General features: G+C 38.1%; 1 protein-coding gene across 1 annotated transcript in view; it reads left to right on the top strand.

Annotated features, from left to right (window-relative positions):
- Positions 1–14,226, top strand: part of CDC73 (cell division cycle 73) — a 104,175-nt gene that overhangs the window by 939 nt on the left and 89,010 nt on the right. Inside the window, exons 2-7 of the mRNA XM_030455116.1 lie at positions 5,468–5,573; positions 6,537–6,606; positions 7,586–7,648; positions 7,737–7,789; positions 9,476–9,564; positions 11,733–11,949. Of these exons, the coding sequence (XP_030310976.1) occupies positions 5,468–5,573; positions 6,537–6,606; positions 7,586–7,648; positions 7,737–7,789; positions 9,476–9,564; positions 11,733–11,949 (598 nt within the window). The remainder of the gene's footprint in view (positions 1–5,467; positions 5,574–6,536; positions 6,607–7,585; positions 7,649–7,736; positions 7,790–9,475; positions 9,565–11,732; positions 11,950–14,226) is intronic.

Consider the following 14,226-nt stretch of genomic DNA (forward strand, 5'->3'; position numbering starts at 1 on the left):
CCTGCTCCTGGCTGGGGCTTCTTCCCCAGCTGGACCCGGGGCAGGCTGCTTCCTGGTCGGTCTTGTGATAAGCAAATGGAGTGTTTGTATCGCTGAAATGATGACATCAGGTAAAATGCTTTTTTGGGAAGCTTTTAGGAAGCAAAGTTTTGTACCTGTTGAATTTTTTAGGGTTGTACTTGTCACTCCTGCTGCAGGAGAGATCTGCACTCTCCATTCAGCTAAGTTCAGCAGCTTCTCTCTCTTAATGTCCTAACTAAAATGATTGGAATGTTTTGAATTTAAAAGTTTCTTTTAAACTCGAGAGAAGAAAAAATGTTGGTTGTCAGGCATCGGGTAGTGAATGTTTCAGGTGCTGATCAAAGAGTTCAGGATCCTCTGAAGGTTGGTAGAAGAACAGAAGGACATGAGGGTTTCTCAAAAATCTCCTTGTCGTTTGGTCTGTGACCTGGGATTATTTTGTTTCATAAATACAGTATCAGTATTAATATTGATTAAATTTTCTGACTTCTAGTTTGAGACAGAGAAGAAACCTATTTGTTTGTGTGAACTTATAGACAGATTTTTTTTGGTTTCCTCTTGTTTTTAGTTTGTACTCTTAAAACTAGAAATGTGCTATTTCATTACCTTTTTCAAACTTTCAGAAGCTCATTTGGGATTTATTTGCACTTCCTGGCTGAGTGGGTGATACTGGTAGTGAGACTGAAGAGAGAGGAAAGTATTTGCATAAACAGTTAAGTTTTAGAATCCTTGAAAATTTTAGTTTTGTTTTTGCTGATCAGCTGTATAGACAATTGTGGTGGTTGCTTTGCTACAAGTTGCTTTTCCCAAGCAGTAACAAACAGTGGTTAACTAGACAGACAAGTTTCATTGTTCCTCTGGAAGGAAGAAAAACTGATTTGCCAGCCTAACTCTGCTGATGTTTAGGAAACCTTGAATTAGTCCCAAAAATCGTTAACAGGAGACAGAAGGACATCAGCTGGAGAGGAGAAACTGTTATGGGTGTTAAGTTATTGCTGTATCTTCATGTTCAAGAAGGAACTGTGAATGAGCTGAGGATGATCTGCTCAGAACAGAAGCAGTAACCTCATTAATATCTCCTTGTCCTTTTGTGACAGATGTTTTCTAGGCCTTCAGGGTTTTTTTCTTTGAAGTTTAGTAAATCCTGGGTCAGACCAGTGGCTTCTGAAGTTTTGGTAGGATCTGACTGCTGTTACTTCACACTTCTTGTGAACCACTGTGAAACTACATATGTCTAATTTTTACACTGAAGACACTCTATAAACAGACCAGTTCTGCAAGCCACACTCAGTAGCTTTGAGGCCACAGTTTAGGAGCTGTTCATTCATATAATTACCAGACCTTTGCAGAGACTTAGATGTCTTGAGTCTTAAGTTTTAAAAAATCTTTTACATTCAGGTCACTTACATTCAGGATCAAGACTATGCTTGCAGTGAGCTGTTCTTATTGGCTGAATTTTTCATGAAGCCAATTTTGATTTCATTTTTAGGTGTCCACATGCATGGCTGCTGTAATTGCATCTCTGCTGGCAGTGTCTGGAGAGGGTAATTCAAGTGTGAACAGCAGTGGTGGCATTCTGTCCCTGCTAGAATTAGAAGTAGTCCCTCTAGACCTTTAACACTGTGTCTTCTGGAGCAGCTAAGCTGGCAGAAGCCTGCAGTGCTGCCCTGCATTCTGTGCTGGCACAAGTGTCAGCCAGATTGTGAATTGGTGTGAGGAACTCAGCCAAGTTAAAAGTAACCTGGGCTGTGGCAGGGGGAGGGAGCAGAAATTAATTTTAATCCAGGTTCTTTTCTGGATAATAATTATAGGAATACCTCTGCTGGCATGTGAAGAAAGCTGGGTGAGGTGTTCTGTGTGGTTTGGTCCAACATCTGATCTGTTGCCCCTCAAGGGTGATTATAGAATCTGTTTCAAAACCAGGGAAGGACTCAATCTAGCAGAAGTTTACTTGCTTTGTTTGCCCAGCAGAGGGGTTTGTATGCACAGCTGAGAGGTTTTTAAACAGTGAGCAGCCAGTCATGGGTATTATAATTTGTGTGGTACTCTGCATGCTTAGTCTTGTAATTTTTAAAGATTACTGCTTGCTTTGTGGATGAAACACAGGCCTGTAGTGCCTTAAAGATTTATGCTTTGAAATATGGAAGAGGAAATAAAGCAGTTAAAAAGGAATAAACTTCTGCCACCCACAGGCTGAAGGTGAATGGATGAGTAGGAAATAAATTTGAGATGTTAAAAACAAGCAGGTGAAACCCTGTCTTGTACTATGCAAACAGTTTCTCCATTTGTTAAGCTGGAGTTTTATTTTACTGAGAGATGCAACTCTCACTAGACTAAAAATACTGGACTTCTTGAGGTCTGAATCTTAAGATTTTATTGGATTTGATTGTTGTCACTGATAAATATCTGAAATAAGCAAATTAATTTATCCTGCTACTTTGAATGTTTTTAAATTGAATGAAGTAAGCTATCTTCAAATGCATATATTTTTAGCTGTTTATTGAGCAGGTTCTTGCTGTCTAGAAAACCTGAGGAACACAAACTGATGCTGAAATGTCAGTTCAGGCTTAGATTTTTCTTCTTGCATGCAACTGTTTGGTCATTTAATTATTCCCTTTAATCTGTGGTATCTTGTCCATCTAACAAAACATCCTCTCACACCCATGATGAGGACGGGGATTGCTTCTCTATGTGGTTTCAGTGATGAATTATCAGCTGCACTGGTGATAATCTGCTGAGCTTTGTCAATGCCCCTGGCTTTGTAATAACTGTGTTTTCAAATTAATAGATAAACTGTTCAGTATTTGTTTTCTAAATTATGCCATTTATTGCTGAATGGCGTAAATAAAAGCTTAAATAGATGACCAGGTGGACTTCAGATAAAGTTCAGTGGCTATCACAGACTTCAAAGAATAACAGTGTGGCCAGCAGGTCCAGGGAAGTGATTCTGCCCCTGTGCTCAGCCCTGGTGAGGTCACAGCTTGAGTCCTGTGTTCAGTTCTGGGCCCCTCAGTTTAGGAAGGATATTGAGGTGCTGGAGCAGGTCCAAAGGAGGGCAACCAGGCTGGTGAAGGGACTCGAGCACAGACCCTATGAGGAGAGGCTGAGGGAGCTGGGGGTGTTTAGCCTGGAGAAGAGGAGGCTCAGGGGAGACCTCATCACTCTCTACAACTCCCTGAAAGGAGGTTGGAGCCAGGGGGGGGTTGGTCTCTTTTCACAGACGACTTTCAACAAGACAAGAGGGCATGGTCTCAAGTTGTGCCAGGGGAGGTTTAGGTTGGATATTAGAAAGAATTTCTTTATGGAGAGGGTGATCAGACATTGGAATGGGCTGCCCAGGGAAGTAGTGGATTCTCCGTGTCTGGAGATATTTCAAAAGAGACTGGATGTGGCACTCAGTGCCATGGGCTGGGAACTGCAGCGATAGTGGATCAAGGGTTGGACTTGACGATCTCTGAGGTCCCTTCCAACCCAGCCAATTCTATGATTCTATGATAATGAATTCTTCTGAAGTGAGATAGTTTAAAATGTTTGTTTTAAATTGAAGTGACAACTGTATCGTGACAGGGACTTCACTTCAGAGCCTTCCATGTGGAGGAAGCTTTTGTTTCTCCTGGTGCTCTGAATATGTTTAGATACCACCTTATCAAAGATAGCAGTGAAAAAGTAAAATACAATTTCTTTCTGAGGAATCCAGTTCTGCCAGCTGTAATTACCAAGTTAACTTTTGGTGATAATGTGTCTCTTCCCTTTTCTCCTGAGCAGCAAAGCATCCATGCACACCCCTTCCCTGTAAAGACTTAAGTTTTTGGAAGGAAGAAACAGTGATAAGGAAGATCCTTGATTCTAATGTTCTCCCTCTATTTTTAATCACTTTTTCTCTGTGTAAGTAAAGGTGCATTGGTCTACTCAGGCATCATTATGAAAGTAATGCTTCCAGTCTTACTGCTGGTGATGAGTTCTGGACAGGTTACTGGAGACTTTTGATTTGGATAATATTAGAAAAATACCAGGAAGAAAAGCAGTAGTGGCATTATATCCATAGTATGGAGAAAATGGACATGCGTTTCTGTTCTTTTAGTAGATGATTGTGTACTTATTTCAGGTTAAAAGATGTTATAGTTGAGTGTTTCTTATTTCTTCCCCCAGTGAGGTTGGCACTTGTGTGGTGAAACTTCTGGTGCTGATGGTGAGCCATGAGTAAAATCATTGTACTTGGAGGGAAAACTCCTCCTTATGGTTTTAATAAAGGTGTTTCTTCCTGAAATCTCCAGTTTGATCAAAGTTCTGTGCCAGTGTCCAGTTTTACTGCTTTGGCCTTGTTTTCTTGGGGGTCATCTTCCTCAGGCTTTGAAGTGAGCCAGCTGGTTGGGGACAGGGAGTGGGCAGTTTGGGGGAGCCCTGTCCTGCTTGGAGCTGGGCTCTGGCAGCTCCCAGGGTTGGGCAATGGAATCCCTGGTTTCCTTCCATTCCTGGTGCTGCCAGAGGCTGGGAAACTGAGTGAAAGGTCCACTGCTCAGAGTGGTCAGAGTATTTAGGGAGCATTGACCCTACAAAAATGTTCAGTAACAGCATGGAGGGGTGAACATGTATGAATTAGATTTGATAAATATGAAGCCACGATGAAACTTCTAGGTTTGTTTTGTTTGTTTTTTTTTTTTTTTCAGCCTTGCTGTGAGAGATTGCTTTTTTGTTGTTTGTTTCTCCACCCCCCCAAGATTATTACTCAGAATAGATTCCCCTTTATAGTTAAAGAAGCATCTGTTTCAACCAAGCTGTTTTGAAGTCAGAGTTGGACTTGATGCACTCATGTTTCTATGAAATGATCTGATTTTGGTATGGGAGTTCATTGTGGGTTTTGTAGTTAATTTTCATTTTGCTAGTTTTGTGTGCAGTTAGTTTCTAGTTGCTCCTTGCTTTGACCTTTCAGCACCATTTTGAGCCTTTTGCTCTCAAGACTTAATTGTGTTTGTGTATTCAGAGTTCTTCACTGTGCTTTGTCTAGTGCTGAAAATTCTGTCTTGTTAATGAGAAGAGCATTTTCCCATAGGATTATCTCTATCTGTGATTCAGGTATGTTCCTCTGACTATCCTAAATAAAGTAGACAGTTCCTGTGATAATCAGAATAAATGTATTTGACATATGGGAGAGCGTGTTCTGACAGTTTCCCAGGTCTTGCTCCTTGTATGTTTTACAACCCATCTAGATCTTTCTTTGGATTATTTTAGACAGTTTTTGTAATTTGTTAGGTAAAGAGGGAGCAAGAACATAGATCCCTCACTGGTATTTGTCAGTATGATTGATAGTTCACCGCTTTGGCCATAGCCTGATAATATTACTGCTACCTTGCAACTGGCACATGGAAAGAAAAAGCTTTGCTAAAAATATGAATACGTAAGACAGAAGCAGAGAAGTTAAATGTTGATATCTTTGGTGATTTTACAGGACAGGAAAAGAGGGCCAACCCAGGGAATATTACACTTTGGATTCTATCTTGTTCCTGCTCAATAATGTGCACCTTTCACATCCTGTTTATGTCCGCCGTGCTGCGGTAAGTAAACTAATTAAAATTTTATTTTGTCTTGTTAACAATGAGTAATATGTACATGATTATTTTCAGGGAAGAATAGTAGCATTTAGATGTATGAACTTGGTGGGGGAAAGGGGAAAAAAGTATATGCAAGAATAGGGATCAAATGACAGCCCCCATCAAGGTAGAATGTTTGACAATTGTCTTTCTAACCAAGTCCCTTCAGACCATCAGGTTGTGTTTAGAGTCTCTTACCCCAGATTCAACAGTAATTACAGCATTTCTCTTGATATTTACGGTTACAGTTGTCTCCAGACTATTATTTCAAAAGTACTTTTGTCTCTGTTTATCTGTTCTCTGATGTGTGATCCCAGTCTAGATGGTCCTTGAGTGCCCAAGAGTGCAGAATCTACAAAACAAAGTGCAGCAGAATAGCTTTGGAGTGGATTCTGAAGTATGCAATCTAATTAAAGATATAATTGGATGCACTATACAAATGAAGATAGAGGAACTCTAAAAAAAAAAAAAAATCCTTTTGGTTTCCATTTGACTGCTTTCTATGAGCCCATCATCCTGTGTCCCATGATTACCTGATGCACCAATGCTGTGTGTTGTATGTTCTTGGAACAACAACATTGAAATTCTGTATTTCTGCATACCAGCATTGATTCCTGGCAGATAAGTGTGTGTGTGTGTGTGTGTGTGTGTGTGTGTTAAATGCTAGTTTTTAATCTTATTTGTGAGTTAGAAGTGAAGGAGGGAAAAGACTGTCCCTCCCATTCAGCTTTATAGCAGACAACATGTTTCATTTTGTGTAACTGAATATTCTTTAGAAGTTAATTGTATTTTTTAGTCTGATAGTTATGCTTTCTTGGGAGGCAGGACATGTATTCCTGTCTTTGTGAATTAGTAGAAGTGAAGAATCTTCAGCAGGAGACTTTCTGAGAGAGTAAGAAGTTAACATGAAGTCTGCTTTTTTTTCAGACTGAAAACATTCCTGTGGTAAGAAGACCTGATAGGAAAGACTTGCTTGCATACCTGAATGGGGAAACATGTGAGTGATGCTTACTTTTAATTTAAATACATGCTGTGCTTTAATGTTTCATAGCTGTGGGACAGGTGAGGGGTAGGAAGGGAAGGATGGTTAACCATGGTCAGTTTGCAGCTTAGTTGAATATGTTCAGTCTTCTTAAAGTTTAGATTTTCTTCTAAACTATTTTTATGACGCTTAGATGGGAGCTGCATTCCTACATACATGTTCAGAAGTGAGCTGCTTTTTTATAAACATCCTTTGGTTAATAGATACATGTTAAAATGCTTAATATTGTTATTTATTTCATTTTTAGACTCTGGGGAACATTTGGTAGTACATTGATCTTGATGCAATAAATGTGTGGTATAAAATCTACTAAAATATATCAGAGCACTGCTTTGTCCTTCTGGCACACTTGCCTAGTATTGCATCATCAATATTTTTGTCAACAGTAGTCAAAGAAAAGAGGTTTCTCTAATGAGACCAGGGTACATATGGCTTACTTTTTTAGGTTGCCGTTTTGTATGTGGTTTTAGAATGTTAAGTATACTGGAATATGAGATTATTTCTGTAATATGAACAGTAAACCATTTGTATATACATTTTAAAGGGATCAGCAGGTTGTCTGTATTCCAAAAGCTAAACAAACTAGTAGATCTTGATTCCAGGTTATAAAGTAATTAACTTTGTGACTCTGTTTTCTTCTATGTGGTATATATAAATCATAGAATTACTGACTAATTTATATGGGAAGGGACCACAGGAGATCATCTGATTCCATTCCCTTTTCAAAGAAGGGCCAAATGACCCCGAGCAAGGTGATCTATCTTCAGATTCAGTCATGTTCTGAATATCTCCAGTGCTGGCATTTGGCTGCCTTTGCCACCTGATAGCTTGTTAGAATTTCCATTGTTGCAATTTTTCTGTTGTCCTTTCTTTTATAATTAAGTACTTTTCCAGATCTTTTTTTACTTAAATGAAATACTGTGCTTGGTTACAGCAACCTCATCAAGCATAGACAGAAGTGCTCCACTTGAAATTGGTCTTCAACGTTCTACTCAAGGTACAGTTTAACTGAAAAATAACTTTGAAATTTATTTTATGAAAGTCTACTACAATCTTGCATTTTAAATGTCCTCTTTTTCTCGTAGTTAAAAGAGCAGCTGATGAAATATTAGCAGAAGCAAAGAAACCAAGAATAGAGGTAATGACTAATGGTCATCTATACAAATTGGGGGTGGTAGTAAATTACAGTATTTATCTGGTTTTGTAGCAGTTCAGTTGGGCTACCTGCCCTCTGGGTGCAGACAGTACTTCTGTTAGTGTGAGCATGAACTGGAAGGAGTTAGAATTTAAGCCTCTGATTTAAACATGGAATTTTAGTTGCTAGATGCATGTTGTAGTATAAAAGGGGAGAGCTTGACCATGTTGCTGTAATTACCTGTTACATTATCTACTGCCTTCTAAGACCTATGGCACTGGAATAAAAATACTCTTTAGTGACCAGTCATTGTTATTTGCTGTTCAGGAGTTGGCATTATAATTAAATGCCAGTTTTATCTCTGTCAAAGGATACTTCACTTGTTTTAGTCTCTCTGTAGCAGTGTATGAAACTGCCCTGGTGATTACTATTTTCTGAAACTGTCCTAGGTAATTAATTTATCAGTATTTTCACAAGCACCTCTTGAATAGGACCAAGGTGTGTAGTTATTAAGCACACTATTACTTAACTCTGCCTAGTTTTAAAAACTGTTCTTCATAATTTTTTTTTTTCAAACTGAGTAAGTTGTTACAAATTTGGTTATACAAATTTTAGAGTACTGAGGCTTTAGATTTCTTCTCAGAAGGAAGAATTATCAAAATACATTATCTCCCTTATTTAGGAATTGGATTTGAACACTGTTTGTGCTTAGATATAACTGTGTAAGAATCATAAATACTTTGTGCATTCTCAGTGGCATGTGAGGAGGTGACCTGCAGGTGAACTATAGATTTTTATTCTGCACTATCCTATGTGGTTTTGATGCCAGATTGTTTTGAAACTGTAGATCTTCACCATCATAATTTGGAGAATAAAATTCTTCACACGAGCCTAATGACATCATGGCCATCTTCATTTCCTTGCTGCCTTGGCAGCTCAGAGTCTATAAAATCTGTTTTAAGTCACTCAGAGATCATTTTGGTGTAGAGATTCCAGGACTCTCCTGATACATGGGCATGACCAGCTTGCAGTGCTTCAGCCTTTCCAAGCTTTCTGTTAGCAGTAGGGCAGGCTTGATGCTGATATTGTTTTTGTGGGGCAACAAGACAGATTGAACACAAGTAGTGCCAGCACTAAGAAGCTGAAAAGATGGAATAAAAATACAGCTCTACTGCTTTCCAAATTACACATCTATCTCAAATCTCTCTTGAGTAACTGGAGGCTTCCTTACTCTTGACTTGTTTTCTGTATTTACTAGAAATGCCATGTCTGAAAGTCCTGAGCAGTACTTCTTTTTAAGAAGTGTTTGATTAAATATCTGGGCAAATTTGAGTGCACAATAAATTTAACTAAAACATGTGTGTACATGTATTGTTCCACCTGAATGTGTGCATGGTTTGCCAGCTTTAAGTTCTCTGTTTTTTCTATTGTTCTCAAGTGCTGTCTGAGCCAGGTATTTGATGAGGGAATGGTAATTTGCTTTTCAGTTTTCTAATTATGCTTTGTGGTTCTTGAGAGGAAATTTCCAACAGCTGTACACTTAATGCTAGTGCACAGATTAAAACAAATTGGAACTTTAGATTGTCCTTGCAAATGTAAAAAAATAAAATTCCAAATAGCTTCTATTCTAGTTGTATTTATTTTTTTAAGAGAATGCACAATAAAATTAAACATAAGTGTTGCTGGTAGGATGAAGAGTGCGTGCGCCTTGACAAGGAGCGGTTGGCAGCTCGGTTGGAAGGTCATAAAGAGGGTATTGTGCAAACAGAGCAGATCAGGTAAGAATATTTTTCTTCTGGATAATGCTTAATTAAAGATCTGAGAACAATTCTTGTGTTATTTAAGGCAGACTGTTTTGCTTTTAAGCAGCTCTTTGTGAAAGTCCTTCTTCCCTTAGGTGTTATCATTAGATCTACTCGAGGAGGCAGAATTTCCTGCTGGTCTGACTCCATGAGTTGGACATTCAGATGTCATGGTATGAGATTTAGGGTGTCCTAAGAAGTGAGCAGACAGTTGTCTCTTCCTCCCAAGTCTGCCATTTCTGCTTTCTTCTACTGTAAATGTGTCTAAGCAGCCAAATATAATGAGCAGAACTGCAAGGGGTAGCTGATTATTTCTCTGTTTCAAAGAAAAAGATCTTTATTGAGGATTGTCTTGCATGATAAAGGAAGAAATTGTAAGAACAGATCAAAGGGTAACACAGCCTCTCTTGACTCCCTACAGAGGTGAACTTTGTGCCTCTGAATAAGATAATTCACTGTCATTGCCATAAGTAGTAATCAGTATTCAGGTGCTTAAAAACATGCCCATTACCTTTCCATTGTATCCATACAGAATTTTGAAAAGAATAACAGCTGGTTTTGAGTCTTATGCTGAATCTTCCCAAAGCCAAGCAGAGATGAAATTAAATTCTTGGAAGATCTTGTTTTTTCTTGGGATTAGTAGCATAACAGATTTTGGTAATTTCTTTTCAAATACCTGAGCTGAGAATTCTTAAGGCAATTGCTTAATATCCTCAGTGTGTCAGTTCTGGTAAAAAGGGAGTCATATTACAGTTCCTAAGATATATGGGTGTGACTTAATGTACTTCTTTGTCTGCACTGTGTTTTGCAGATAAATAGTTTCACATGAGACCAACTGCATTCTTGAGAAATTTCCCTCTTGAGCATAAACAATACTGTGAATGTTTGTGTTTCTGGGATTAAATTTAAGAAGTTAGATTTGCAAGAATTAATGTAGCAGAATAGAGCTATTTATATAATCCATAATTACACCTGACCAGGTGGAAAGTACTCATTTTGAATGTATTCTCCTTCTCTGTCACTTGTATATGTCTACTTACAAGGAAACTATAGGGAAAAAAGTCTGATTGTCATATATTACTTTAAATCAAAGTCTAAGGATCAAAAAATCAGAAAGTATACACACTGTTTTGTATTAACTAATAATTTGGGTGCTACCTTAAGTGCATCATGATTTTGTTTTGGACTTTTACACAGTGCTGCAGTATGGATTACTGAGTGTTATTTGCAATTACTTTGTATTCTATATTGACAGATATTTTTTAATGCTGGATGTAAAAGACTGCCCTTTTAAAACAGTTCCAATAAGATTTACAGGCAGTGATTTTGAACTCCAGGTTTGTCATGATTGTTATTTTGTTTAACAGCACCACAAAAAAGTTCCCTTTCCAGTGGTTGTATGAGACTACAGCCAGTTCTACAACCAGTTCTTGTATTAACTTTTAAAAATTAAAATTGCATATGTGCAGTTAGGATTGTGCAAATCAGTCCTTTTTTTTTTTTTCTTCAACTCACCTGCAAAACACTAGGGCTAACTGTTTGGCAACAGAATTCTGTGCTGACAATTAAAAGCAAACAGATAAAGATGTTACACTCCTGGACTGAACTGAACTACCTCAAACACAGATTAATGTGGACAAAGTTACTACCATCTGTTGTTTGTTTGGCCTACATGCTCTGAAAAGGTAATGCAATTCCAGGTGGCCAATTCCATCTAACAGCACCTCAGCCAAAATTTAGATTAATGCTTTGAAAGCCTCAGAGTAGCCAGGGATTGATTGGCTGAACACAACAAAATTGTGATCCATTAAAAATAATGGGGAGTTGAAATTTAGATGACATTATAAATTGCAGTGTTAGTTCTGAGGTTTTTGATTTGCAGTCTTTACTCCTGCTTGTTATTATTGGGATTTTCTTGATTCTTTTTGTGCTCCTGCTGGAATGAATTGTTTTGTCAGGAATTTTATTCTTGTCCCCTAAGCAGCAATGCCAAACTCATGTAATCTTCAAGTATGTATAAGGTGTTATGATTTATAGCATAGCCATAAACATTAAGCAGATTCAAGTAACTAATTCACAGGTTTTTTTAGAAGTTTTGTTTATGCAATTATTCAGTCTTTTCTGCATTTTTTTTCCTCATTTAGGTCCTTGTCTGAAGCCATGTCAGTTGAAAAAATTGCTGCTATCAAAGCGAAAATCATGGCAAAGAAAAGATCAACTATCAAAACTGATCTGGATGATGACATAACTGCTCTTAAACAGAGAAGTTTTGTTGATGCTGAAGTGGATGTAACCAGAGATATTGTAAGCAGGGAGAGAGTATGGAGGACAAGAACTACAATCTTACAAAGCACGGGCAAGGTAATGATACCAAGCTCTTTATGATCCAAATGACAAACTATGTTTTTTTATTTTCTTTAAGTCTTCTTTAGACTTAAATCGTAGGTGACTGGGGGAATTTTGCTTAGTGTTGTAAGCAAAGGTAGGCTCACGGGGCTCTTGGCACAATGACAGAGGAGTTGGTTCTTAGCTCGTTACTGTAAGCTTAAAATCTATCTCAAAATACTTGTTTCAGCCATTTAAGAGACACCAAGTAACAGCTTAATTCCTCTTAAACAAAGCTGACTAAACCCGTGCAATTGGGAGGGTTGTATTGAGGGTACCTTTGAGTTTGAAACAGTCAAAAGCGGAGGGGAGCAACTGACAGAAAGTAGCAGAGTGTGTACATTGAAAGCCTAAAGACTGCTAAGCAGTGGGAAAACATCAAAGTAAGGAAAGAAAATGTTAAAGTGAGCAAAACCAGAAAGTGTTACCATGTGGAGGCTTTTCAGTGTATTTTGTCTCTTCATGGATTAAAGGAGCATGACTTCAGTTGCACTTGATTATGTGCCATCCTGCTGACAGCTTGCTCTTTGGACAGTTAGGCTTTCTTTATCACAGGGGTACTTGGTACTGAATTTCTCAAGGAAGCAATAAATCAATTTCTGTAAGATTGCAAATGTCTGTTTTCCTGAGGTTAGTGTCAAATTGCAGTCTTTGCCTTCGCTGCTTCTTTAGGTACTGTCAGAGGAAAAAAAATTTAGAAGTAAACAAGATTCCAGTTTCAGTTGTCTTCTTTTTAGCAGTGTTTTATAGAGCCCTTATTTTCACAGCCTGGTCTCATGGAATTAGTGGTAGAATTATTTAATTCATGAATTATGGGATGGTGACTAGGTATGTGACACAACTGCATGCTTCAGGCAGAGCAAGCATTGCTTATTTGAGTCTGATTTGTAGCAGTCTTACTGCTGAACAGTTAATAAATTGGTGAATTTAATGTTTTAGTCAATGGAAATGCTCATACTGAAGGCACCTGGGTAGCTTTTACCTCCTTTGGCAATCTATTCACAGCATTCATATCTTTACATGTCTTCTGAGGGGAACTTGCAAAGGTATTGGGGAAAGAGTTGGATGTTTTGCTGCAGTATCCTTGTAACAATAAGGTGAGGTGGTGATTTTAAGCAGAACCTAACATGGGGAGAAAGACAGGAAGCACAAAGATGAAATTTGTTCCTGACTCCAACATGTACAATTTGATGAACCTGATGAATATAACAGGAATAATAGCAAGTCTTTATTTCTGCTCATGAAGGATTACAGGAACATTCTTGATAGCATGTACAGAAATCATCAAATGATAATTTTTATATTTTGTGCAAATAAAAGTGAGAGTAAGTAGATGGGGAAACAACCTCATGTTACCCACCCAAGGCTGTGATCTAACCGAGAACAGCTCAGAGGTTTTTGTTCATTTGTAGATTGGTTGGGAGGGGATTGTTTTGCTTTGTTAATGAACCTTTGTGAAGACTTTCCCAAAAATAGCTAGGAAACTCAGATATGTTCTCTCAGACAGATAATTTCTTAACTACTTGCCTGTTTGCTTAAAGATTTTTGATCAGGGAAGCATGATACCCCTCTGTAAATGCTGTTTTGATCTTTCCATTTGATGCTTGAATTGCTTACGTGCCTGATAATTTTTTTAATTATAGATTTTCACTCTCTGCTTGGCTTGGGCTTATCTGCAGTCTCTTGAATTCTCCTAGAATGGTTTAAAACAAAATTGACTTCAGCAGTAGCTTACATACCATGTAGTGTCTGACTTTTTAGTCCTGAATTCCTTTAGGACTCCTGGGTGAATGGTAGTGAAGTGTGAGCACCCCAAAATGTCATTTTTATTGTTTGTCTAAACATTGCTTCAGCTGAGGAAGGTCCTCAAGCTGTTATTTCCACAGGGCAAATTGCCTGTGTGTGAACTTTCCCAGTGCTCTCTCTAGTAAACAAATATGCAGAGATAGATTAACATGCAAAAGGAAGACACTAGGAAGATCAGGCCACAGCAAAAGAAAATAATCTGTCATCTTTATCAGCTTTTGGACAGGCTTCCTCTGGTTTTGATGTGTTTGAAAAAAGTACTGATTCTTCCAGCAAGGTGCTCCTTAAACAATTCTATGTAGATGGCAATAATCTTAAGTAATTGCTCCACAAATACAGTTAATATTTCCTTTTGGACACAGTTTCTGATTCTGAAATTTGCTTTTTATTTTAAATAGCCTTTTTTTGCTTTCTGTAACTGTCCCAGGAGTTGTTTTTTTTTTTTTG

The sequence above is a fragment of the Calypte anna genome, chromosome 8 (assembly GCF_003957555.1).
Source record: "Calypte anna isolate BGI_N300 chromosome 8, bCalAnn1_v1.p, whole genome shotgun sequence".
NCBI classification, from domain to species: Eukaryota; Metazoa; Chordata; class Aves; order Apodiformes; family Trochilidae; genus Calypte; species Calypte anna.